This window comes from Typopeltis vanoorti, chromosome 8 (genome assembly GCF_054136105.1).
Source record: "Typopeltis vanoorti isolate ZY-2024b chromosome 8, IOZ_Tvanoo_1.0, whole genome shotgun sequence".
Lineage (NCBI taxonomy): Eukaryota > Metazoa > Arthropoda > Arachnida > Uropygi > Thelyphonidae > Typopeltis > Typopeltis vanoorti.
This window is the reverse complement of record NC_143556.1, coordinates 13921458-13947485: the sequence shown is the minus strand read 5'-3', so window position 1 is coordinate 13947485 and position 26028 is coordinate 13921458. Positions and strand designations below refer to the sequence as shown.

Sequence of the window (26028 nt, the reverse complement as noted above, 5' to 3'; positions counted from 1 at the left end):
AGTGTGGTGGGTGGTCCACTGTAGTAAGCGCAGGGGGGTCAGCTGCAAGTGCTAACCACAGTGGACCACCCACTACACTCACCGAACATGACCGTATGGTGCTACAAAGAATAATACGTAAAAAACACCATTTGATAGCCAACACATTGAAAGCAGAATTCCGGGCATCCATTGGAACACGAATCTGCACAAAACATTCAGAACTAAGGTGTGCAACTGTGTTTGGATAAAATGGTTGCAAAAAGTTATGCGCAGGTTATGCAGACGGTGTGGTGTGGAGTTTGTGGATGTCTCGAGTGAGTTTGATGGGCGAAAGGATTTGTACAAGATGGATGGCTTTCGTTTGAATGGATTTGGTGTGCGAAGACTGGAAAAAGTGTGGCTGAGCGAAGTGAGAGTGGATGTGCAAAATCAGGGAAACTAGAACTATTAAGGAGGGGAGGAAGTGGATTTGCAGACATCTGTGAGGCAGTTGAGTGTAAGAATGTTTATAATGTGCCCGAGCTAGTACGATGGACAAGAAATCAGAATGGGATAGTTAGTATAACGCATCAAGATAGGGGTGGGACAAATGGACCATTGCATTTCATGTATACTAATGCCAGGAGTATTACAAACAAGAAGGAAGAATTTTTGGCCTTGGTTGGCTCTTCCTGGCCACAGGTTATTGGCATCAGTGAAACATGGCTGACAGAAGATAGTTAGTGGGATAGAATGTGTAGGGTATAATGTGTTTAGGAGGGACAGAGAGAATAAAATGGGGGGGGGGGGTGTTATGGATGATAGCTGATGAACTGCAGCCAAGGAGAATAGAAGTTGTATGGCAGGATAGTGAAAAGAGCTCATTTGAGGCTATTTGGTGTGAGATTGAAACTAACGGAACAAAATGTACTGGGTGCTGCTATAGACCAGGTGATGTAATAGATGGTGGAGATAGTATGCATAAGCAAATTGATGAAATGAGTGGAAGGAGGGTAATTATTATGGGGAATTTCAGCTATGGATTGGAAGGAGGAGAGGACACACGTGAGGAAGGAACTGGATTTTATCCAATTACTGAGGATAACTATCTGAGACAGCATGTAATGGAAAATACTAGGGGTTCGAGAGCGCTTGATCTAGTAATAGCATCTGAGAATTTGACTGTAAAGAATATGACCGTGTTGCCACCTATTGGTGAGAGTGATCACCAATAGGTGATCACTCTCACCAATATGCGACTTGACTCGGGAGGTGGCTAAATGTGTGAAATTTTCGATTAAGACATGGTACATGTGGAATTACCGTGCTGGCAAGTATGACAAACTCAGTGCCATGGCACGTAAAACTTTAAGGGCTGGATGTTGATAGGGCATGGGAAGTGGTCAGGGAGCATTTGCAGGAGGTTATGGCTGACTGTATATCTAGAGTCCAAATAGTAAATCAAGTAGCGGTTAAATGGATGAATGACACCATTAAACTTGAGTTGATGAAAAAGAAACAACTGTGGAAGGAATTTAAGGAGAAAGGTGACCTGCAGGCACATGAACGGTATAAAGCGCAGGCCAGAAGGGTTACGAGTGTGGTGAGAAAAGCAAAAATGGATTATGAAAGGAAATTAGCCATCAAGCTAAAGAGAATCCCAAACAGTTCTTTCAATATGCTGCTAGTAAAAGAAAAACTGTACATGACAGAATGATTGTAAGGAATTCTGATGGTAAGGAGGTTACTGAATCAGTCGATATAGTGGAATTACTGAGTGAGCACTTTGCAAGAGTATATCATCCAGGTGGTGACACTGAAAGTATGAAGGAACCATTAGTTTATATGGGAATTGTGGTGAATGAAGTGGAGGTGAATAGTCTATTACAGAACCTTAATGTGAATACATCTGTGGGATTGGATGGTATATCAGCATGGGTTTTATGTGAAGTGGCTAAAGAATTGTCAGTGCCCTTGACTTTATTGTTTAATCTAAGTCTCTTGTCTGGTTTAGTCCCGAAAGGGTGGAAAGAGGGGAAAATAGTTCCACTGCATAAAGGAGGATCCAAGACTACTGTTGCAAATTACCGACCGATCAGCATATCAGGAGTGGTTGTCAAGGTCTTGGAGAAAGTAGTCAAGGGGAAAAATACAGGAATGGACTGATGAAAATGAGATACTATATGGGGGGGACAGCGTGGTTTTGTGAAGGGTAGATCATGCCTCAGTAACTTGCTCAGGTTTTATAACACAGTGACGGCTGAATCGGATAAGGATAATGGGTTTATAGGGATACTGCTGGACCTGGCCAAGGCCTTTGACAGGATACCACATGGAAGTCTAATCCGTAAACTGCAATATATGGGAATGGATATAGGGTTGGTGAGATGGATAGGAGGGTAGTTGGTGGAGAGATACCAGAGAGTAGTTTACTCAGGAGTAGAGTCCAAAAGACGGCCTGTGACTAGTGGTGTGCCGCAGGGTTCTGTTCTTGGACCACTGCTGTTTAATTTGTTCATTAATGATATAGGGAACAATCTGAGAGGAACAGTTCATTTGTTCACTGATGATGCTAAGTTGGGTAGGGCAATAGTGAATGCAGAAGATGACAAAATTTTGCATGATGATTTGGATAGATTGGAGGTATGGGTTAAGGAGAATGGATGTATATTTAATATGGCAAAATGTAAGGTTATGTATTTTGGGGTGAAAAGATTAGCAGCAATATATCACATTGGTGGAACTGCACTCCAGGAGATTAATGAGGCCAGGGACTTGGGAGTGTTGGTGGATAGGGAGTTGAAGTTTAGGGGGCACATCGCAAAAGTAGCTAAATCAACTCATCAAATTACTTGGATACTGAAGAATACTTTGACGAGCAGAGATAAACAAGTTATTGGTTCTCTTTATCGAGCCGTGATAAGACCCCATCTTGATTACTGTGCCCAGATCTGGTCACCTAGGTTTCTTCTTGATGGGAAGGAGGTTGAGAGGATCCAGAGGCGAGTGACCAAGATGATAGCAGGTCTATGGAATGAACCTTATGAAAACAGGGTAAAGATTTGTGGGTTGCAGAAATTGGTTGATAGGCAGAAAAGGGGAGATATGATTGAGGCATTCAAATTGCTGGAGGGTTTCTATAGGATTAATTCAGAGGATATTTTTGAGAACAGGACTGGTGGTGGGAGGACTAGGGGACATCCATGGAAGCTGGGCAAGAGTGTGCTTAGTAAGGATGTTAGAACTAGGTTTTTTACTTTTAGAGTTGTGAATGAGTAGAATAAGCTGCCTGAGTCTGTTGTGGGTGCTACAACAGTGAATGAGTTGAAGGCAATGTATGATAGATACTGTGTGGATGTCAAATAGTTGTGATGGACATGATGTTTAGGGCCTCCCTTGATGAGTCTAAGGACTGCTTGAAGTCGCCCATAACAATAATAATAAAAGTGAACAGATAGGCCTGCAACATGGCATTCTATCACAATGCCTCTTTTAAACTCTGATCACTTCTCACAACCATTTCATCCTAATAGATTTCATGGACAAATACGTCTCAACTATCAGCGTGTTAAGAACTATGTCAGCATTGTTGAATCGCACACACTGCAGAATAATTTATAATTACATTATGTCTTGTGCGATCATGCACTGGCTTGATCTATCATCTCTGAACTCCTGTCAGTCATCCATTTTGGAAGATACTCAACACTCGTTATGAATAACTGCGAGTGATGATGATGATGAAGGGGAAAAAAGTCTAGTCTCTCATACCTTTTTAATTGCTATCTTACTCTATTTCTAGAGAGCCTTTCTGCATGAGATTCAAAAATTTCTTCTGCATGTATCCTGTAAAGTCACTTTTACTGAATTATGTTTGTGTCATGTCCCTACTTTTATGTCTCAGTGAAATTTTGCAGCCCATAAGAACTTTATCCTCAGAGTTAGCATTCCACAGACACTTCTGCATTCTCTCAACCACTTCCTCATCCAGGAAATTGTGATATCTAGGTCATATTGAGACCTCCATAAAGAGGAGACAGTTATTCCTTTATTCTTACTCCATTGTATTTTCAACATCCAAAGTGATCGCTTTTTCTGTTTTATCCACTTCTTCACAATATGACCTCTAAATTTTAGCTCACTGTAGATTCCTAGTCTTATTAGTTTCTTGCAGTGCAGTCCCATCAATGTAATACACAGTTTATACTCTCTTCAATCTAAATTGCATCCTTATTTTGTAACATTAAACTGGTGACTATTGTTCTTTGCCCATATAGTGCTTAAAATATATTTTCTTAAATATATTTTAAGTATAAAAATAAGTTTTCTTAAACTTATTTTTAAACCACAATGCCAAGAGATTTAAATTTTCCCCCAGGATCTTTGTAACCTTCATTTACAATAAACATCACTAGCTTAGCATCCTCAGCAAACAACTGTACTGTATATTCCTGTTCAACAAATCCTCAATATCATTTACTTACAAATTAGATAGGATTGGATGGTAGCCAAACACAGATTCTTGTGGCACATTGTCACCTGAATTCTCCTAGACTACTCTTTGATATTCATTAGCTGCTTTTTTAACAGATATGAAGCTTATTCATAGCTTCATATCTGTTCCCACGTGTTCCATGTATGCTGTAAATATCTTTGTAAAATCTAGCAGCAATGTAGTGTAGCAATTCAGCTTATCAAATTCCGCTATCTCATATTATTATAGATTGTAGATTATGAAAGCAAGATCTCTCCCATTCACAAAACCATGCTCAATTTGAGCTAACTAATCTCTTCAGCATTAGCAGTCAGCAAGTAACATTCAACTAAGGTTAGAAGTGAATTCTATTATACAAATGCATAATATAAAGGCATATTATATAAATGACATCCGAGGCATCATTGTTTAAAGAATTCAACCAGAGGGACTTTGTTTAGTGCAGTGCTGTGAGATGTATGCATTACTAAAGACAAATGGACTTTTTGAAAGTGATAATGTTGGAGAGTGTGCTAAAAATGCTACAAAAGCGAGGATCAGGTTGAGAATTGAAGCAGCAGATAGAACAGAGAATACACATGAAAATGTGTGTGATGGTGTAATGGAAGATAGGATGGAAAGAGAGATTAAAAATGGCATGATTGAGAAAGAGGTAAAAGTAGTATAACAGTTGTAAAGAAAAGTTGGCCGTAATAAGGGAGATAATGTGGTTATGCAAAGTGATACACAGGACAAAGCGTGAGCTGGAGCAAATGCAGAAATGTCTGGTGAGTGGTTCAGCTGAGAACAGAAGAAATGCAAGAAAAGAGAAAGGAATGCTTGACTAAGAGAGAAGGAAAAATTAAGGAGAAAGTCTTGTATGGCGATTCTATCCTAAGAGGTGTAGTTCTAATCTCTTCAGCATTAGCAGTCAGCAAGTAACATTCAACTAAGGTTAGAAGTGAATTCTATTATACAGATGCATAATATAAAGAAGTATTATATAAATGACATCCAAGGCATCATTATTTAAAGAATTCAACAGAGACACTTTGTTTAGATTAGCAAGAGAGTGACACAATCATACTTCCCAGGTGCAAAAATCAACAATGTTAGCTAAGCTATTAGAATGCAAAAGGATAAGAGTTGATTGTTTTGGCTGGAATGAAAGATTTGAAAGGAGAAAAGTATGATAGGAAAAAGGACATTAAAGAGTTACTGAAAGTAGCAAAAGAAAAGAGCGAAAGAGACGATGGTTAGTCTGTTGATGCGGTGTGACAGAGTTGAGCTGAGAAGGAGGGGAGGGCTATAATAGCAAATGAGTCTATATAGGTTATGCAGGAAGAATGATGTAGAATTAGCGGATGTATGGAATGAATTTGACTAATTAAAGGACTTATATTATAGTCTTAGACGTCAACTTCGGGAAGTTTCATGGAGGGAGGAATTGGAAGGCCGGGATATCACCAGTGCGTGGGAAATTGTGAAAGAATATTTGTTATCAGCAATGGTAAGTTGTATACCACGAGTGAAGAAGAGGGCGCAATTTGGAGTAAAGTGGATGACAAACAATATTAAACAGGAATTGCATGCGAAAAAGAGGCTATGGAAGAGATATAAGGAGACAGGTGAAGAGATGCATGAGGAATATAAGACACAGGCCAGAAGAGTGACTCGTGTGGTAAGGAAAGCGAAACTGGAATATGAGAGGAGATTGGCCCTAAGATCCAAAGAAAATCCTAGGGAATTTTTTAGCTATGTGGCCAGTAGGAGGAGAAATGACTGTGGAAGAATGATATTGTGGGATAAAAATGGGAATAGAGTGACTGATGCAGAGGACATAGTGGAATTGTTCAATGAACACTTTATTGGAGTATTTCATCCTAGAGGAGTCAGTTTTAATGCTAGAGGGATAGGACTGGTACGAGGTCTGGAGGTACAGGAGGAGAGTGTGTTTCAGATACTGAGTACTCTGGATGTCAGTAAAGCTGTGGGACTGGATGGTATTTTGCCACGAGTTTTGAGAGAATGTGCTAGGGAATTGACAATACCTTTAACGTGGCTTTTCAATGAAAGTCTGGCTTTGGCAAAGGTGCCCAGGGAATGGAAGGAAGGTAAGATAGTGCCATTGCATAAGGGTGGTAACAGACTGGAAGTGTCTAATTATAGGCCAGTCTGTGTGTCATCAGTAGTTGTTAAGATCTTGGAGAAAGTAGTGAGGGACCGTGTACAGCATTGGGCAGATGAGGGTAATGTTATCTGTGAGAATCAACATGGATTTGTGAAAGGACGCTCTTGTTTTAGCAATATGCTAGCCTTTTATAATAAAGTTACAAGAGCATTAGATGAGGGAAAGGCATATACTGCAATTTTCTTAGACTTGGCGAAGGCATTTGACAGGGTGCCACATGATAAGCTGATATTTAAGTTGCAGCACATGGGTCTGGATGTCAGATTGGTCAACTGGATTCAGGATTGGCTGTCTGATAGGTATCAGAGAGTTGTGTATGGTGGAGCAGTTTCCAGGAGGCGGAGGGTTACAAGTGGGGTCCCACAGGGCTCAGTACTAGGACCTATATTGTTTAACCTTTATATCAATGACATAGCCAGTGGATTGCAGGGGGATATTCAGTTGTTTGCGGATGATGCGAAGCTTGGAAGGATTATTAGTAATAGTGCAGATGTGGTAGCCCTGCAAGAGGATTTAAATAAGCTAGATAGATGGGCAAATGAATGGGGGTGTCAGTTTAATGCAGCAAAATGTAAGGTCTTGAGGTTTGGGAAACATCGATGGGATGCTGCATACTCTATGGGAGGAGTTATACTGGAGGAAGTAGGGGAGACAAGAGATCTGGGGTTGATGATTGATAGAAACCTGAAGTTTAGGGGACATATTGCAAAGGTGGTGAAGGTAACACAGAGGATTGCTGCTATTATGAGAAGGACACTGACCTGCAGAGATAAGAGGGTTATCATTCCGTTGTATAAGTCTCTGATCAGACCACACTTGGACTATTGTTCTCAGATTTGGTCCCCAGGATTTGAAGGGGATAAATTAACCGTGGAAAGGATACAAAGACGGATGACAAAGATGGTTTCAGGACTGTACAAGGATAGTTATGAGGATCGGCTGAGAGAATGTGGACTGCAGAGTTTGGTGGATAGAAGAAGGAGAGGTGATATGATTGAGACTTTTAAACTGTTGAGAGGTGGTTACAGGGTTGACACTGGGGAGTTCTTTCGCTTGGTTGATCAGCGGGAAGGAGTGATGACAAGAGGCCATCCCTGGAAGTTACGAAAGGAAACTGTGAGCAAGAGGGTAAGGAGTGGTTTCTTTGTGTGGAGGGTGGTTGAGACGTGGAATGCATTGCCTGATGGAGTGGTGGGAGCGAGAACGGTCAGTGGGTTTAAGGAGTGGTATGATAAACTTTGTGTTTCTCAGGGGGGGACTTCCCCTCAATGAGTCTTGACAGACTTTGTCTTAGAAAGGACCTCCCTCGATGAGTCTTTTGACTCCTTGGAGGCCTGAATAATAATAATAATAATATTAGAAGGATGGTTTGCATCTGAATAGATTTGGGGTTCAGAGTCTAGAAAAAGTGTTGTTGAATGAAGTGAAAGTGGATGTACAAAATGAGGGAAACTAGAGCCTTTAGGTGGGAAGCTGTTGAGTGAGTACACAGATACCAATGAGGCAGTTGATTGTAAGAATGTCCATAAAATACCTAAATTAGTACCACTGGTAACAAACCAGAATGGGATAGTGGTGCGCTCAAAAGGCCCTAAAGGACAGCAGTACACTAATACCGGGAGCATTCAGAACAAGGGGAAGGAGTTTCTGGGATTGGTTAGTTCATCTTGGCCAGTGGTTATTAGCATTAGTGGAACATGGCTGACAGAAGATATAGTTAGTGGGATAGAATGTGAAGTGTATAGTGTGTTTGGGGAGGATAGAGAGAAAATAATTGGTTCTGGAGTATTATTGATGATAGCCAATGAACTGCAGCTAAAGAAAATAGGAGTCCAACTGCAGGCCAGTGAAAACAGCACATTTGAGGCTATCTGGTGTGGGATACTGGCCAGCAGAACAAAAGATACAGTTGATTGCTTTTATAAACCAGGGGATGTAAAGGATGATGGGGATATATGCATCATCAAATAAGCTCAATGAGTGGAGGATGTATAAATATTATTGAGGACTTCATATTGTGGAAGATGTGGCATTATTATTGGAGAACTTTCCTCCTTCCTGTTGGAAGGAGGAAAGGACACATGGAAGAAAGGAAATGAAATTTATGTAGTTACCAAGGGATAATTACCCAAGGCAGCTGATGAAATGTACTATGAGTTTGAGAGTACTAGATCTACTAATTGCATCAGATAACTAATACGAACACATTTCCATTAATTGGTGGGAGTGATCATATGATCTTGACCTGGGAGGTAGCTAAATGTGTGGAATTTTCAGTTAAAGGGGGGGGGGGAGACATACAAATTACTGAAGGGTTTATACGAGATTAATATGGAGAAAATTTTTTATAATGGGTTGGTGGTGGGAAAACTAAGGCCATCCTTGGAAACTGAGCACCATTCAGGACGAGAATTTTTTTGCTTGGAGAGTGATAAATGAGTGGAATAGGTTGTTAGAGTCTGTTGTGGGTGCCATGACTGTGAATGAGTTCAAAGTAAAGTATGATAGATATTCTGCAAATGTTGGATAGTGCTTGACATTATGTTTAGTGCCTCCCTTGATGAGTCTGACTCCATGGAGTAGCCCATAATAATAATAATCTATATACCATACATACTGCCAACATAAGAATTGCACCCATCAACTTTGCTAAACACAAAAACTACATCCTATTCCACCATTACAGTCACTCAGGACTTTCTAACCATGCCTTTGACCCCCACCATAAGATACAATGACCAAAAGGCTACCTTGCTCCACAGGAGCAAATTTAAATATGACTTTTCTTCGAATCTATCTCCAAACATAAACAAATGTGGTTTTATGAAACTACCAGAAATCCGAGAAGTATTTTCCATAGAACTTCAGCTCAACAGTCAAGAACACCCATTCCAACCCTCTAGGAGAGACAGTTTTTGAACTTAAGACTTGCCTTTGTTGTTCTGCTTCTTGCATGGACATATCAGTTTGTTCTTTATTCCCTGATGATGGCAGTTTGATTCTGTTGAAATATTGCAAATATTAATTAAAAGTTATTCTAATTAATTTATAGAGTGCGTATATGAGGGCAGTCTGAAAAGTTCTCGGCCTAACAATGAAAAAACGAATTTATAATCTCAAAATTATTTTTATTTTTCAACATAATCTCCCTTAAGACTAATACATTTATTCCAGCAATGCTCCAGTGCCATTATCCCGTCCCTGTAGTGGTTCTCAGCAAGATCTGCAAAATATCCCTCTACAGCTGCAATCACCTCTTAATTTGAAGAAAAACACTGACCAGCGAGGAAGAGTTTTAGTTTTGGGAAGAGATAGAAATCAGAGAGAGAGCCAAATCTCTAGGGTGGATGTTCCAACAATTCATAGTGCAGATCCCTTAATTTTCCCATTGCCAAAACACCTTTATGGGCAGGTACATTGTCCTGATGAAAGATGATTTTTTTTCTTCTGCAAACTGTTTCTTTTCTCACAAATTTTATTGTCAAGTCTGATTAAAAGATCGGAATAATATTCCCCGGTTATTGTTTTACCCTTTTCAAGATAATTTATAAACAAAATGCATTTAGCATCCCAAAACACTGATGCCATGACCTTTCCTGCTGATGGAACCGACTTTGTCTTCTTTGGTGCTGAACAACTGGCTTCTGTCCAGTGTTTTAATTGCTGTTTGGATTCTGGTGTGTAATGGTGAATCCAAGTCTCATCCATAGTAATAAATCGACACACAAAATCAGTTTTATTCTTGTTAAAATGCTCCAAGCACTGTTCGGAGATTTTCGTGTGAGTGCATTTTTGATCTGCTGTGAGCAAGCATGGCACCCATCTTACACAAAGCTTTTTCATTTGCAATTCTTCATGCAAAATATATCCTACACGTTCTTTTGAAATGCTTATAGTCTCGGCAGTTTCAGTACTTTGACCCATCGGTCATCCAATACCATATCATGCACTCGATTAATAATTTCTGGTGTTGTTATACTTTTTGGACGTCCTTCATGTGGATAGTCTTCAAGGCTGGTATGGCTATGTTTAAATTTGGCAGCCCATTTCTTAATTGTCAAAAATGAAGGAGAAGAGTGCTCATGAACTTTTATGAACCTCGAATGAATTTCTTTTGGCATTAAACCTTCTTTTACAAAGAATTTTATAACCGCACGATACTCAATTTTATCCATTTCAAGGGATACAGACAACACTTTTGTTTCAGACAGCTGTATACAACAAACTACTTGATAGAATGACCTTAAATTTTACATGGATGCTTATGACAGATGTACCAACTTTGAAAAAAAAAAATCTTGCTGATAGTGTTGCCATTTGTGGTCGAGGCTGAGAACTTTTCAGACCACCCTCGTACAAATGTCTCATCCAATTCAAAATATGTTAACATAAGTGATGAACGTGGCTTTTCCTGCCTCAAACTAAGAATCACCCATATTTCAACAAAGTTAAAAGATATGATGACAAATCTGCACAGATCCTAAAATCAAGAACACAAAACGGTCTACTTGTTCTAAGACTCTTGTCTTAGTACAGAAGTTATAGAATGGATTTAGCAGCCACTCATCATAAAATATAATAATATCATTATGAATAACCAATGTATAAGCCCTGCTACCCAGAATAAATCTCTTATATTTTATGATGAGTGGCTGCTAAATCCATTCTATAATGTCTGTACTAAAACAAGAGTCCCTGGAACAAGTAAATGCTAAGTTTTAGCATTTTGATTTACGGATCTGTGCAGAATTTGTCATCATATCTTTTCATTTGGTTGAAATATGGGTCATTCTTAGTTTCAGGCAGGAAGGGCCATGTTCATCACTTATGTTAACGTATTTTGAATTGGATGAGACATTTGTATTTAGTGATTCTGATGACAGTACTCGTTAATTATTTTGTCAGATGTATTGCCTTTTTATGTTTCTAGTGTTATTGCACATTGGTTAGGCAGTAATGTCTTTTCTGTGAATGTTTATTTGTGTCACACCATTGGGATTATTATTATTACCCAATGGTAATAATAATAATAATCCCAATTATTATTACCCAGTGGTGTAGCTAGAGTTTTTGCCGCCCGGGGCAGTCCCTGAGTTTGCCACCCCTCTCGATACACACCAAAAATATTACAAAAAAGTCAAAATGACGTAGAGGGAATAAAACACTATGTTTATTTTTGAAGTAAAACTTTAATTTCAACATTCTAAAATGTCATTTTTCTTGCTTTTCTGTTAGCAAAATCGTCGATGACATTGGCAAAGTCTATTTCATAGTAATGTAGGTAATTCTTAATCAATTTTATTTAGAAAAACTCCTCTCACAAATAGCAACACTTACAGCAATTGTGAGGAAAATGCACAATAGTATTACAATATTTGGAAATGAGTTCTCGAGACTGTATTTTAGAATTAACTGCAAAATTTAAAAAAAGTTCCAAGTGCAGCCATGTCGCTCCCTCTGCCCTCCCCTAGCTACGCCTCTGTTGACACCTCCAAGGAGTCCCATACTCATTGAGGGAGGGCACCTACTCTACAACTCTCCATCTTCACTAACTACAGCAAATCACATCATCTACACCAATGCCATCTACTGTCCACCACCACTACTAGTGTTTTTCACAGACAATCGCAAACATCCATGCCCATGGTGGGATTCGAACTCGCAGTCTTTTGGCTGGAGAGCAGATATACTGACTACTCAGCCAACCAGGCTGGCAAATGCTTGACAAAACAGAAAACAGTAACTACCCAGGCTAATATATCTTAGCAATGATGTCACCCATCATGTTTATTTTTATTGATTAAATAAAAGTAATGATTCTGTTGTATAAAAGTCTGATATTTTGTGAAGTATCAGTATGTAATAGGAAAAAATAAAATAGTTGTCATTTTTTGCTCAACATACTTGAATTATTAACTGATAGTAATACTCTTTCAGACCACATAAACCATGTAAAGCCTGTGTAATTAATAAAATGATATTTAATCTATTTGTTGTCTTGATGGTTATTATTGTTATTCTCCAGAAATTTGAGAAAAGTTGATTTTATTGTATATAACATGTTTTCACTTTATCAATAAACATTATAAAATAACAAAAAAAAGTTTCATTTATTGATATACAGAATGACTGTATGTCAATAATTATGTAAAAAACAAGGAGACCAATGATTAAGGGTTAATATTTTTACAGTTTTTTTGAAGAAAATATATCTTTTTTTTTTTAACATTAAAATTTTTATTTCACTTTCAGTAACCTGGCAGTTAAACTGAATAAAGAGATGAACATGAAGATTTTGTCTATTTATTCAAGGTGCAAATTACTACTGGGTAAAAACAGAATATCTTACTTTAATTCTGTGCCTCAGAAGCAGTTCAGTTCATTTCTTTGTTACCATTTTCAAGGAAAGGCTAGTTTATGCATAGCAGGTAATCCTGGGTTAAATCGAGAAGTGTGTTGCCTTTTCCCTTTTACTTTGAGTACATCAGTTTTCAGAACATATGCCAAGGGGAAAATAATTAAGGAATCCAAATGTAAGTTTCAGTTAATTGATTTTTTCTGTTTCTTTTAATTGGAGCATTAATTATTATTTTTTTTTTATTATTATTCAGGGCCTCCATGGAGTCGCAAGGCTCATTGTGGGAGCCCCATCTTAGACGACACAAAGTCTATCATACCACTCCTTGAACTCATTCACCATTCATGCTCTCACCACCCTATCAGGCAATGCATTCCATGGTTCAGCCACTATCTTTCTCATGACCCTTGTCTTCACTCCTTCCCCTTGTTCTGTCAAATGAAAGAACTCCCCAGTGTCAATCCTGTAACTATCTCTCAACAGTTTAAATGTCTCAATCATATCACCTCTGCTTCTGTCTACCAAACTGTGGTCCACTTTCCCTCAGTCTGTCCTCATAACTAACATTGTACAATCCTGATATAATTTTTATCATCTGCCTCTGCACTCTTTCCAAAGTTAATATCGTACTTTTGATATTGTGCTCAAATTTGGGGACCAAATTTGAGCACAATGTTGAAGGTGCATCATGCCGTGATGAGTTGTGTTTATAGCCTATATTTATAGCCAAATTGGTGAAATATGATGTTCCCAAGTCAGTGCAACTATGTCCAGGTGAAATGGCTGCAAGAAGGGAACTGATGACATTTGAAAGAGGCATTGTGATAGGATGCCATGTTGTAGGCTATCTTATGAAAAATTGTTGACAAATTGGGCCATCCCAGTTCAATAATCAGTGATACCACACTGAGATGGAAGCATAGGTACAGAACTGCAAGTACTACCCACAGTCGCCCCATTATGCTCACTAAACGTGGCCGTAGAGTGCCTCCATTCATTGGCTAACATTTGAATGCAGATGTCTAGGTATTGACTGGAACATGAATCTACACAAAAACATTCAGAACCTAGGCTCACAACATGGGTTTCAATAGTAGGACCACAATATGCAAATCTTGCATTACCTGAACCAACATGCAGCATCATCTTCAGTGGTGCAAAGAGCATATGCAATTGGACGTAGGAGCTTGCTGTGTTATGGAGCAACAAATCATGCTACATTATCTACTGAGCAGATGACGGGTGTGGTGGATGCCTGGTGAACATCTCTTACCAGAGTGCATAACCCCAACTATGAAATTCGGAGTTCAGTGATGTGATGGCATGACCTTGTTTTTTCTTGGTTTGGCCTTGGACCTCTGTTTTTTCTTGGTTTGGCCTTGGACCTCTGTTTTTGGTGCCACGAACATTGAACTCCAAGAGGTATCTGAACATTCTGGACAATGCAGTGCATCTTACTTTGTGACATTCCTAAGGAACTGACCATTGTCTCTTTCAGCAAGACAATGCACTGTGTCATAAGATTGCTTGTGGACAGGACATGTGTCATAACACTTGACTGGCCTCCACAGAATCCTGATCTCAATCCTGTTGAACATCTGTGGGATGAACTGGAGCTTTGGGTGAGGTCAAGGTCCCCCACAACAGTTCAGGACCTCATTACAGGAAGAATGGTCCAAAATTGTCATTGATTGCTATCATATGCTTGTGGAAAGTTTGTTTCGTAATATTGCTGCAGTTATTACAGCAAAAGGAGGTCTTACATCTTATTAAGGTGGGTGTGGGTGACATGGCTGTTTGTTTTGCATACTATGGTGTCTGTTGACTTCTTTCCAAGCAGTGTATATCTTTCAGAGGACTGTTTACAGTACACTCAAGAGGATTAAGAAACCATCCATTTCTCTTTAAATATAAGGACATGGAAAAATAAAGAAACAGGAAATAGTTCCATTTGATTCTATTTCCAAGATAAATTTTATTCTGTGATGAAGGCTATGTATTTGTTGTAGGAAAATATTTAATTCCTGACGTGATTTATTCTAGATGGGAAAAACATTATCTTTATCCATCTGCTAAGGATAGAGTATAACTTTTAATGCTACTTGGATTCTATTGAGTTCCATATATTGCAAGGTAATTTACTTCAGTCAAACAGACTGTTCTGCCACTGAACATATTTCTGAACACCTTTCCTGCATTGAATCCAAAAAAACATCATAAATATTGTCTTGCTGAACATGCTATTATGAATAATAAACATAGAATCCTCTGGGATGATACAAAATTGTTGCACAGTTGCTCCCATATATCTGAACATCTGTTTAAAGAAAATGCTGAAGTTTTCTCTACTGATCTAACCTCAACCTTAGTGATGGATTGTTTATTATTAATTATTTACACAAAAACACGAGGAATAAATGATACTATTTATTTAGATAAAGCCAAATGTTTCAGTCTGAAAATTCTAGGCCATCTTCAGTAGCAGTGACAATTTATTACAAGTTGATTAATTTTAAGAGTATAGATGAGAACACAGACTTATAAGAAAATAACTGTTTATTAACTTATTGCTGATATATTGCTGGTATTCCAGCCAGCATCTTCAGAGCACATAAAACATTTGTCACAGTACACACGCCAACAACAGTCCAGTATAACAATGGGACTAGTTTGAACAGTTGTAACGTACAACACAAAGACTAAAGTCCTAATTAGGCACCATCTATGTTAAGGGGGGAAAAAAAGAGAGAGAAAGCAGGTATTAATTTGGTTTTAAGATGACTGCCTCTCAAATCTTTGGTAAATTTATACAGCCATACTTGTTGAGGTTTTGAGTATGTTTCAAGGCTTTTGCGATTCCAGGAACAACCTCTCTGACTTATAAAAGCTTCTGTACGGCACTTTTGTTTTTTTTCCAACCGATCTTGTGTGCAGAGGTATCTAAAGCATGGTATGCTAGACCTGACTTGTCATAGCAGTAGTGCCAGATGTATTGTGTATGTTCACTGAGGCATATGTCCACAGTTCTTCCTGTCTGTCCATAGTAGGCTTGATCACACAAACAGGACACTTCACAGACTTCTGGATGTGATAAAAGGAATAAAGGATGACAGAATCTCTCCTTTATCACATCCAGGAGTCTGTGAAGTGTCCTGTTCATGTGATCAAGCCTACTATGGACAGACAGGAAGAACTGTTATAAGTCAGAGGTTGTTCCTGGAATCGCAGAAGCCTTGAAACATACTCAAAACCTCAGCAAGTATGGCTATATAAATTTACCAAAAATTTGGGAGACAGTCATCTTAAGACCAAATTAATACCTGCTTTCTCTCTCTCTCTTTTTTTTTTTTTTTTTCCCTTCAACGTAGATAGGACTTTAGTCTTTGTGTTGTACGTTACAACTGTTCAAACTTGTCCCATTGTTATACTGGATTGTGGTTGTCTCGCATACTGTGACAAACGGTTTTTGTGCTCTGAAGATGCTGGATAGAATACCACTGAAATATCAGCAATAAGTTAATAAATAGTTATTTTCTTCTTGGTCTATGTTCTCATCTATACTGTTAAAATTAATTAATGAATTTAATACATGGGTGCAAAGTATTTATGGTAGCTTAAAATGTTGGTAAAGTTTCTTTCTTGTAGGCCACATCAAAAATGTCATCTACTTATATATGACAAATACATTGTCCATCCCACACATTTGAGAACTTATTACAAGGTAGAATGCCAACAATGGATTGATTTAAAATAGAAAGAGCCATGTGGTGTTATATGTACAACAGCATAATGGTATTAATGAGGAAACTTAGGTTAATCATTGATAACTGTAAAACTAAGAACTTTATTGATGAGTTATCTGATAAGACTTTCCCATATTTTAGATCAAGATAGGTTGTTCCAATTCATGTTCAAGTGGTGAAGCAAGGCCTCAGCATTCTCTTTAAACAAATGCTCAAATTTCTACCCACAACAATGAAATAAACAAGTTTCAAACCAAAGAATATTGTGGTCTGTGTCTATCCTGTGTTCAGCCAACTCAGATTTATCAGATTTTCTTTAGCAAATATAAGATTGATGTTTTTGTATTCTCTTTTCTATTGAGTATCCAGTTTGTCTGAAGTAGAATAGATGGTAATCATAAGGAACTTGGTATACACCAGGGAAAGACAGAGGGGAGCATTTATATTCTTTTGAAGGGGGAAAACAAGTTTATAATTTATTGATAGATATAAAAGTAGCCACTAAATTGTATTTCTTCAGAATTCTTGAAATCTGTTCTGAGACACCTGAAATGTATGGGATTGAAACTCGATGTACTGTTTCTCTGTTATTTAAGATAGGTTTATAAGAATCAAACGGGTGTTGTATATTCCTTTCTGAGAAGCCATTTAGTTTCATATGCTGTTTGATGTTTAAGAATTCTTCCTGTAATTGATGTGGCATAGAACAAATAGTGTTAGCATGTCGAAATAAAGTTTTTATAATTCCTGTCTTTTGAGAAGGATGGTAAGCAGATTGCTGAAGGATGTAGCATCCAGTGAAAGTAGGGTTTTGATACACTGATTTAGCTAAATCACCTGATGGTGAGCAGATGAGAAGAATATTTAGAAAGGATAATTTGTCTCTTTCAATTTCCATAGTGAATTTAATACGTGGGTGCAAAGTATTTATGGCAGCTTAAAATGTTGGTAAAATTTCTTTCTTGTAGGCCACATCAAAAATGTCATCTATATACTGAACCCAAAATGAAGGTTGAGGGTGTATAGATGCGGAAAGGATATCTTCTAGATGCTCTAAATAAAAGTTGATGAGAGCAGGGGAGAGTGGACTTCCCATTGCATTTCCTTCCGCTTGACTGTAGAACTTGTTTTGACAAATAAAGTATCCAGAATGCATTACAAAGTCAAATAGTTTCAATATATCCTATGGAAATGATTCAGAAAGTAGTTGCAATATCTCCTTAAGAGGTACATTGATAAATAGGGATTCTGTATTGAAGCTGACTATAAGATCAATCAATTCTCTGATCTGTACCTTATGATTTTCATGTCTGACATGATCCTTATGCATACAGTATTCCTTTCACACCATCTTTTTTCTTAAGAATCTCTTTCTTAATAAGATTCCTCATCCATTTCACTCACCCAGTTTATTCCTCAAATTCTAGGAACAGATTCCAATATTGCATCATTGATGTGTTTTTTAAATGCTTCCTATACATCTGATATCCTTTCCATTTAGCAACCGATACCACTGGATCAAATCTAGTATTCTCCTCAGTTGGTCTTCCTGCTTTGAAGTTCAGCATGTAATCTTTTCTGAATGGAATATCCATACACTTAGCTACTTCCCACATCAGAACAGCATGGCCACTATCACCAAATGGAAGAAAAAGTTGTATCTGTTACTTTAATCCTCCTATGACACTATAATCAGGTTTAAGATTCTTTGGCCTCAAGTTCATTCTCTAATATACTGCATAGGGAAGTTGTCATGTGACAGCTCAATAAATTCAGCTTCATTCTTTTCATGAGATTTCACTGCTATTCATTGCTGAATAGGTAATGGTTTAATACCTATTCATTAATGCATTTCACCATCACTAGCAGCTGATCCACTCTGCAGTGCCTCCCCCCCCCCATATATTTGGTCTCGTTAGACTTCACCTCACACCAAATAACTTCAAACTCATTTTAACATGGAAAACTGTTACTAATATTGCAATCACAGCTATCTACTCTAACAGGACTCAAATCATCTGATAATATTACACGCCCTTCTCTCCCAGCTTGCCTATTCTTCCTAAAAATACTGTACCCTTTACACTCAGTACCAGTTAGTAAACATCTGCCTCGTAGAGCCAGGTTTCAATAATGCAAAAAATCTGAGTCCACAGCATATTCACTAAGGCAGCAAACTCAATCTTTTATGCTTTCTTTTATATTCTCCTCTGTAGTCTGTATTAACCTAGTTGGATAACTTTCAGATTCCTCTTCATATCTAATGCTTCACTTATGCAGACATCTGTATCCATTCTTAATAAAGTCTGAAATGGGCACGCACACAATCAGCTTATCATCAAAGTCACCTACATTATTGATCATACTTACACCACTGACATAGTTACATAGCTTAGCTCTTACACACAGATTTGTACCATCCCTCTCATCATATTCCAGTTTCTCTGGTCTCTGTATTTGATCTCATACCAATAAATAATTTCTTGAGCCTCCTGATACCAAATGCATTCAAGCTATCCTTTCTTTCTTTCTCACAGCCTATGCATTGAATTGTTTGCTATCATTACTCTTCTTAATTGCATGCTATCATATCTAGGTAATATACTAGCTGTTTTTCACTTTCTCACTTATCACTCTTTCTTCTTCCAGTAGTCTTTTTATCTTCTCTTATACTACATTTATCACATATATATATGGCACCAATATTTGAATTTCTAATAGAAAAAGTGAGAACTGAATTCTTAGTAAGTGCATTCTGAGATTAGAATCCATTAGAAGCTTGCAAGTTTTCTTAAAACTACAGTCTTCCAAATGGTTGGGTAATTTAGTGGCAATATTTTTAGAGATTAGGAGAGTGCTATTGCAAACTTAAAACATATCCTTTCAGATATGTAGCAGCTTATTTGCATTATTGTGGTTTTATTCCATCAAAATAACTTTTGTGAATGGGTGTCCAAAGTGTGGTTTTCTGGGATTGATTCACAATAATGATGGTATTGATTTCCTTTCCCCTGCATACAACACACACACACAGCAGAATTATTCCCCTCTATATCTAAGATACTTTTGAGAAGATAGCTAGTGTGCTACATAAGCACATTCTTTGCTTGACTTTTCAACAGTGCAGCAAACTAGCAACCTTTGTTTGTTCTCCTAAGGACCAGCTCCATATTTGGACATATTCAGGAGTGTATGATACCATATACTTGTAGAGTGACCTATTTTAGACAGACGAGAAAAACAGTTAACATCTGCTTCGAAGAACATAAATACATGTCACTAATGTTGATTTGATGAACCATGCTTTGGACACCGCTGTTTCACACTGGGTTAGACAGGGGATGAAAAACAACAATACTACATAGAAGCATTTAGAAATCTGTTTTGAACTTTATACATACATACATACATACATAGCTAATGGCAAAAACATGATGTTAAAAAAGAGAATCATGATGTCATTATATATTAACAGAATTGAAGAATTTAAAATATTTTAAGTTAAAACTTTGAAGGAAAACACAGATCTAATCCAAGAAGTTGGAAAATTAAAATAAGAGTTAAAAGTAAAAATCTTAATATGTTATAATAAGGAAAAGAAACATATATATCATTATAAATTCAGATCTAAGTTCGTAATCCAGGTCACAGCTTCAGGAGCCGCTTGTAAAAAGTCATTCCAGTCATTCTGATAAGCACGGAAGATGCATTCTGTTACAATATGTTGCATAGTCTGTCGTGGAGCACCACAGTTACATTCTGGAGATGTTTGTCTGTTCCATTTATAGAGAGTATCTCCACATAGGCCATGATTTGTCCGAATTCTATTTAGTACCGTCCATGTTTTGAGGTAGATCTGATCCTGTGATGATTTGATCACCTTTAAAGAAATCATGCATTGTATAATATAATTTTAAAATGAAGGTAGATTGTGTGTAATGTAACTGCAATTCAGGTTTTTGTCAAGAGGAGGTGGTCTGGTCTAAATGTCTGTAAGTGATGGTATAAGCCATTTATGTTGGCAAAGCATCCCTGCCCCAGGTTTAGATTACCAGCAATTTTTTTGGAATTCATGGACTAAAGAATTCAATCTACGTAGTTCTGTAGGAATAATGCCTGCTAAAAGAGGTAACCAATATGTTGGGGTCGATCTAATAGAGCCTGTAATTAATCTTAAGGTATTGTTCAATTGAGAATTGATAATCCTTGTGTGAGGGCTATTTAGCCACACAAGAGCACAATATTCAGCACTTGAGAATACCAAAGCAAGGGCTGTTGTCTGAAGAGTAGAGGCTCTAGAACCCCAGGTAGTGCCACAGTGTCTCTGTAGAATATTATTATGTGTCCTTAGTTTTATGCCAAGTTTGAAAGATGTTGCTGGAAAGTGAGAGAACGGTCAAGTATGACTCCCGAGTACTTAGGGAATGTATTATATGGAAGTATAGTGTTGTTCAATTCAATTTTTAGTTTCACATTTGCCAAGTTATTATTTAGATAAAAACAAGATATTACCATTTTGCTGCTATTTAAACAGAGTCTCCATCTTTTAAAATATTCAACCAGAATAGTTAAGTCAGCTTTCAGAATTTCTTCTGTACGACTTATGCATTTATGCTGTGTAGTTATTGCTATATCGTCGGCATAACAAAATTTCTTTGACGTAGTGATGGGAAGATCAGATATATCACAGCAGTTGAAGCATTCTTCATTTTTAACTATATGCTTGATTGTATAGTTTGTGCTTTTATGCTACTAACCAGTGAAACCTTGGCAAGCTTATTCATAGTTTCTGTTAATGATTTTAATAAGTTAAAAACACTAATGAAAACCAATACTTAAGTCTTGCTGTACATCTAAAATGAAACATGTCATTCCTTGAATTTTAAAATGTTACCTATAGGCAACATACAATAAATGAAACATATAACAGACAAACAAAATATACAAAACTAGCTAAAACCCTGGGGCAGGGATGCTTTGCCAACATAAATGGCTTATACTATCACTTACTGACATTTAGACCAGACCACCTCCTCTTGACAGAAACCTGAATTGCAGTTACATTACACACAATCTACCTTCATTTTAAAATTATATTATACAATGCATGATTTCTTTTGCCACATAATGGTAGCACCTGTGCTTTTGCGAAATCTGACATTGCTCATCAGAGAATTCTTTGCTCTATTCAGTAACATTCATTTGATGTATTTATTATTATTATTATTACATCATACCTTCAGGGAGTCCAAAGACTCGTCGAGGGAGGGCATCTACTCTACAACTCTTTGTCTCACTACTCCACCATCCTTCATCATCTAACACCAACTACCACTACTAGTACTTTCACAGATAATCGCAAACATCCATGCCCACAGCGGGATTCGAACCTGCAGCCTTTTGGCTGGAGAGCGGATACGCTAACCACTCGGCCAACCAGGCCGGCTGGAATATTTACAACTCGCCAAATTCAAAAAAAAAAAAAAAAAAACCTCCTTCACCTTACCATTTCTGAAAGATCAACTTTCTGCAATCGAGCTACACAAATAGTGAAATTATCTTTCTAGTTAGACTGGCTTTGACAAAGATGAATGAGAAATGAAAGTATTTGCTATAAGCAATGATATAATGTTAATTCAGCCCAATCCTCTTCAGCTAACCTTCTCCACCCTTCCAATATCCATGATCTTTTTTTTAACAGTTTTCTATGTAGATATACTGTTGAGGTGTCCTCTCACAATAATTTCTCGTTCAATCCAAAATTCTCACCCACTTTCCTATCCTTGGCTCAGTAAAAGGTGTACCAAAATTGAAGGAAACAATTCTATCTATGCTAAGCACACATTAAATGCAAAAGAATCATCAAATATGACTTCATAAAGGTCAAAAGTAGAAAACTTTTACTTGCTGTTCAAATGGCAGGCATGTTTCTGCTTGCCTGTGCTTCCACCTCTCTCAACCAGATAGTTGAGAGAGGTGGAAGCACACTTTTACAGCACCCGAAGATAAAGCTGACCTCTTAATATCACTTAGTAAAACATTTGTTTTATTCTATTTAGCTCTATCCTCTAGAACATTCTTCCTCATGAAGTGTTTCCCCAAGAACTATAATCTCAAACTATTCAAGAAAAATGTCACTAGATCACTAGATATCTTTTTTCTCAACCCTTACCCACACTCCACATACTTAGTGAATTACTATAGGTTCTTCTACTTCTCATATATGGGATTGATTTAAAAAAAAAAAAAAAGTTTTTGTTAGGAAAATCATCTAAAAAGAAATAGATTTTATTAATTTACAATTTTAAATTAAAAATATTTTCAAAGAATGAGTCAATTATTCATATTATTTATTTATTACATGTTTCTAGCTAAAAAAAAATCCCAGCTTTTACTAACTGATGAAGAGATGGAGGAAGTTATATCTGTTGATAGGCTGCGTTGCAGTCTGCAGGAAGTACTACAGAGGCTAAAATCCGATTATGTGGAACATCTTGCTGTTCATAGTTCATTAGGTAACTCATACTGCTATATTATAGAGATTCCTTTTGAAAGATTTACATGTTGTATATTAAAGATGCCTTTGTATGTAGTTGCTTGTTATGTTGGATAACTTTCACACTATGTTATCAAGGATAAAGGTCATCCTTATTTGAGAGATGTGTATACAGTCTCTGTAGCCTAAATTAGATATACAAAGTATCTAAATGTTCCATGGCTATAATCTGATGTCTTGAAATAAGTATTGTGATCCTCCTATTTTAGAATAAAACATACTGATATAGATATATATAGGGTGTCCCAAATTCACGCAAGATTTAAATTTAGTGCCATTTGTGTGGTAGAGCATTGCCAACGAGAAAAAAAAGACAGCGTGACAGCTGACAGTTCAGGGTTATTAAAAATGGAGTGCTACACGAAAGAACAACGCATTTTCATTGTTGAGCAATATTTTAAAAATAATGAAGGTTTGGCAGCTACAGTTTGCAATTTTTGTACAAAATATGGTGGGAATAGTGATTTAACTTCATCAACTGTGAAAAGATTAATTAAAAAATTCAAGGAAACTGGATCAATTAGTGATCTTATACACTGTGGCCGTCGTTCAACAGAAAACATCGAAGCAGTTTGTGAGAGTGTTGCTGAGAGTCCAGGAACATCAATTCGGCACCGTGGTCTTGAATTGGGCATTTTGAGAATCTCTCTACAGCGTATTCTTACGAAAGATTTGCATCTTTATGGTTACAAAGTTCAATTGACTCAAGAACTGAACCACACACAGCGAAGAGAGTTTGTTGAATGGATTATGGAACAACAACAAGTGGATGCTTATTTTTCGAACAAAATCATCTTCAGAGATGAGGCTCATTTTCATCTTGATGGCTTCGTTAATCGACAAAATTGTCACATTTGAGGTTCAGAAAATCCACGGGTGATTGTTGAGAAACAAATGTATCCACAACGTGTCACTGTTTGGTGCGGATTTTGGGCTGGAGGCATCATCGGTCCATTCTTCTTTGAAAATGCGGCTGGTAAGGCAATAACAGTTAATGGTGCTCGCTATCGCGACATGATAATCCAGTTTTTTGTGCCTAAATTGCAAGATACGGATGTGGACGACATGTGGTTTCAACAAGACAGTGCCACATGCCATACAGCCCGAGAAACAATTCAATTACTTCATGAGTCATTTCCTGGTCGTCTAATTTCCCGTTTTGGTGATCAGAATTGGCCACCCAGATCATGTGAATTAATGCCGTTGGACTTTTTTCTTTGGTGTTTTTTGAAGTCTAAGGTTTATGCCAACAAGCCCACGACCACCCATGCCTTGAAGGAGGAAATTGAGCACTGTATCAATGAAATTCAGCCACATTTATGCAAAACGGTTATGGAAAATTTCGACAAAAGAGTGCGTATGTGCCAGCAAAGCCGTGGAGGCCATTTACCCGATATGCTATTCCATGCATAACCCTATACTGTATACTTTATGAATCAATCAATATGAATCAATAAGACATTACAATTTTTAATTAAAAACCTGTGTTTTCTATCAAAATTACTTCTTGCGTGAATTTTGGGACACCCTGTATATATTCCTGTCATCACACATGGCCCACTATATACTTTTTAAATAAGTATTGGGATCCTCCTCCCCCTTACCATTTTGGAGTGAAACATACTAGTTCCTGTTGTCATATACAACTGTACTACACATGTATCCTTAGAGTGGAATGTACATAATGTATATTATCAGTTGCACACAGAGCATTTGTGGACTTGAAAAGAAATTTTATCATAGGATCCAATATTAGTGACCTATAAATTCATACTATTGGTAAAAGACTGCATCATCCACAATCAGCTTAGGCAACATAATCGGCCAATATACTCAGGAAAACTAGAAGCTAACACCAAAGAACCAAAAGGTACTCAGAAATGGAAGTGATCAACCTTGAGTTCAAAGAATTTATATGGAATTTGGGGTAATAGAAAATACATAAAGGACTGCATGGTCTCAGTTTTTGTGACAAGATAGCTGCACATAAGCAAAATATTAATCATGGCAGTGATCACCATGGCTTATACCAAATGGAATACAGTCATACCCCGACTTACACGAATCTGGAGTTACGCGGTTTCTTATATGTACATATTCCCCTCCCACTTCACGCCTCACCACTAGTCGTATCTTTCAGGTGTCGGCCGCATTCGCCAGTGTCGCACATGCTGCGAACAAACACTGACGTGTTTCGCATGGTCTCCATTCATACACGATTTTTATAGTCTACAAACCTTGCGATTGTTTAATGTTCTGTTCTTGATAAAAATTTTATTACATAAAAAATAATAATGTCATCCAAAAGAAGCAAGTCCGATTCTTCTACAGCTAGCAAGAAAAGAAAAACATTGACTTTGGAAACAAAACTCAACATTATTAAGGATTTTGAAGCCTGATTGAAAATTTGTGAGATAGCAAAGAAGTTCCATCTACAGGAATCCACAGTAAGAACAATCATAAAAGAAAGGTTTACAGATTTTGGAGGACATAGATTCTAACAAGGAACGAATTGTAGCCACAAGGCAAGGAATAAAAAAATCATTAGCTTGCTATGAAGAACTTGCTTTTTAAATTTTGCGTGACAAGAAAAAGACATTATGCCGTCAGACGAATCTATTAGATTTTATGAAACCATCGACATCGAAATAACTTTCTTTTTTTTATGTACGAAAAACTACAATTATGATTATATTTCTTAAAAAATATAGGTGTTTTTGTAAACCTTTGATCCCAATTGTATGT

The 26028-nt window shown here is 37.3% G+C and overlaps 1 protein-coding gene across 3 annotated transcripts in view; it reads left to right on the top strand.

Annotated features, from left to right (window-relative positions):
* Window positions 1-26028, top strand: part of LOC150103746 (uncharacterized) — a 121129-nt gene that overhangs the window by 18891 nt on the left and 76210 nt on the right. For all 3 annotated transcript variants that reach the window (XM_090396996.1, XM_090396997.1, XM_090396998.1), the window contains exons 2-3: window positions 12879-13159; window positions 23099-23242. In XM_090396996.1, coding sequence (XP_090253122.1) covers window positions 12907-13159; window positions 23099-23242 — 397 coding nt within the window. In that variant the 5' untranslated portion in view covers window positions 12879-12906. The remainder of the gene's footprint in view (window positions 1-12878; window positions 13160-23098; window positions 23243-26028) is intronic.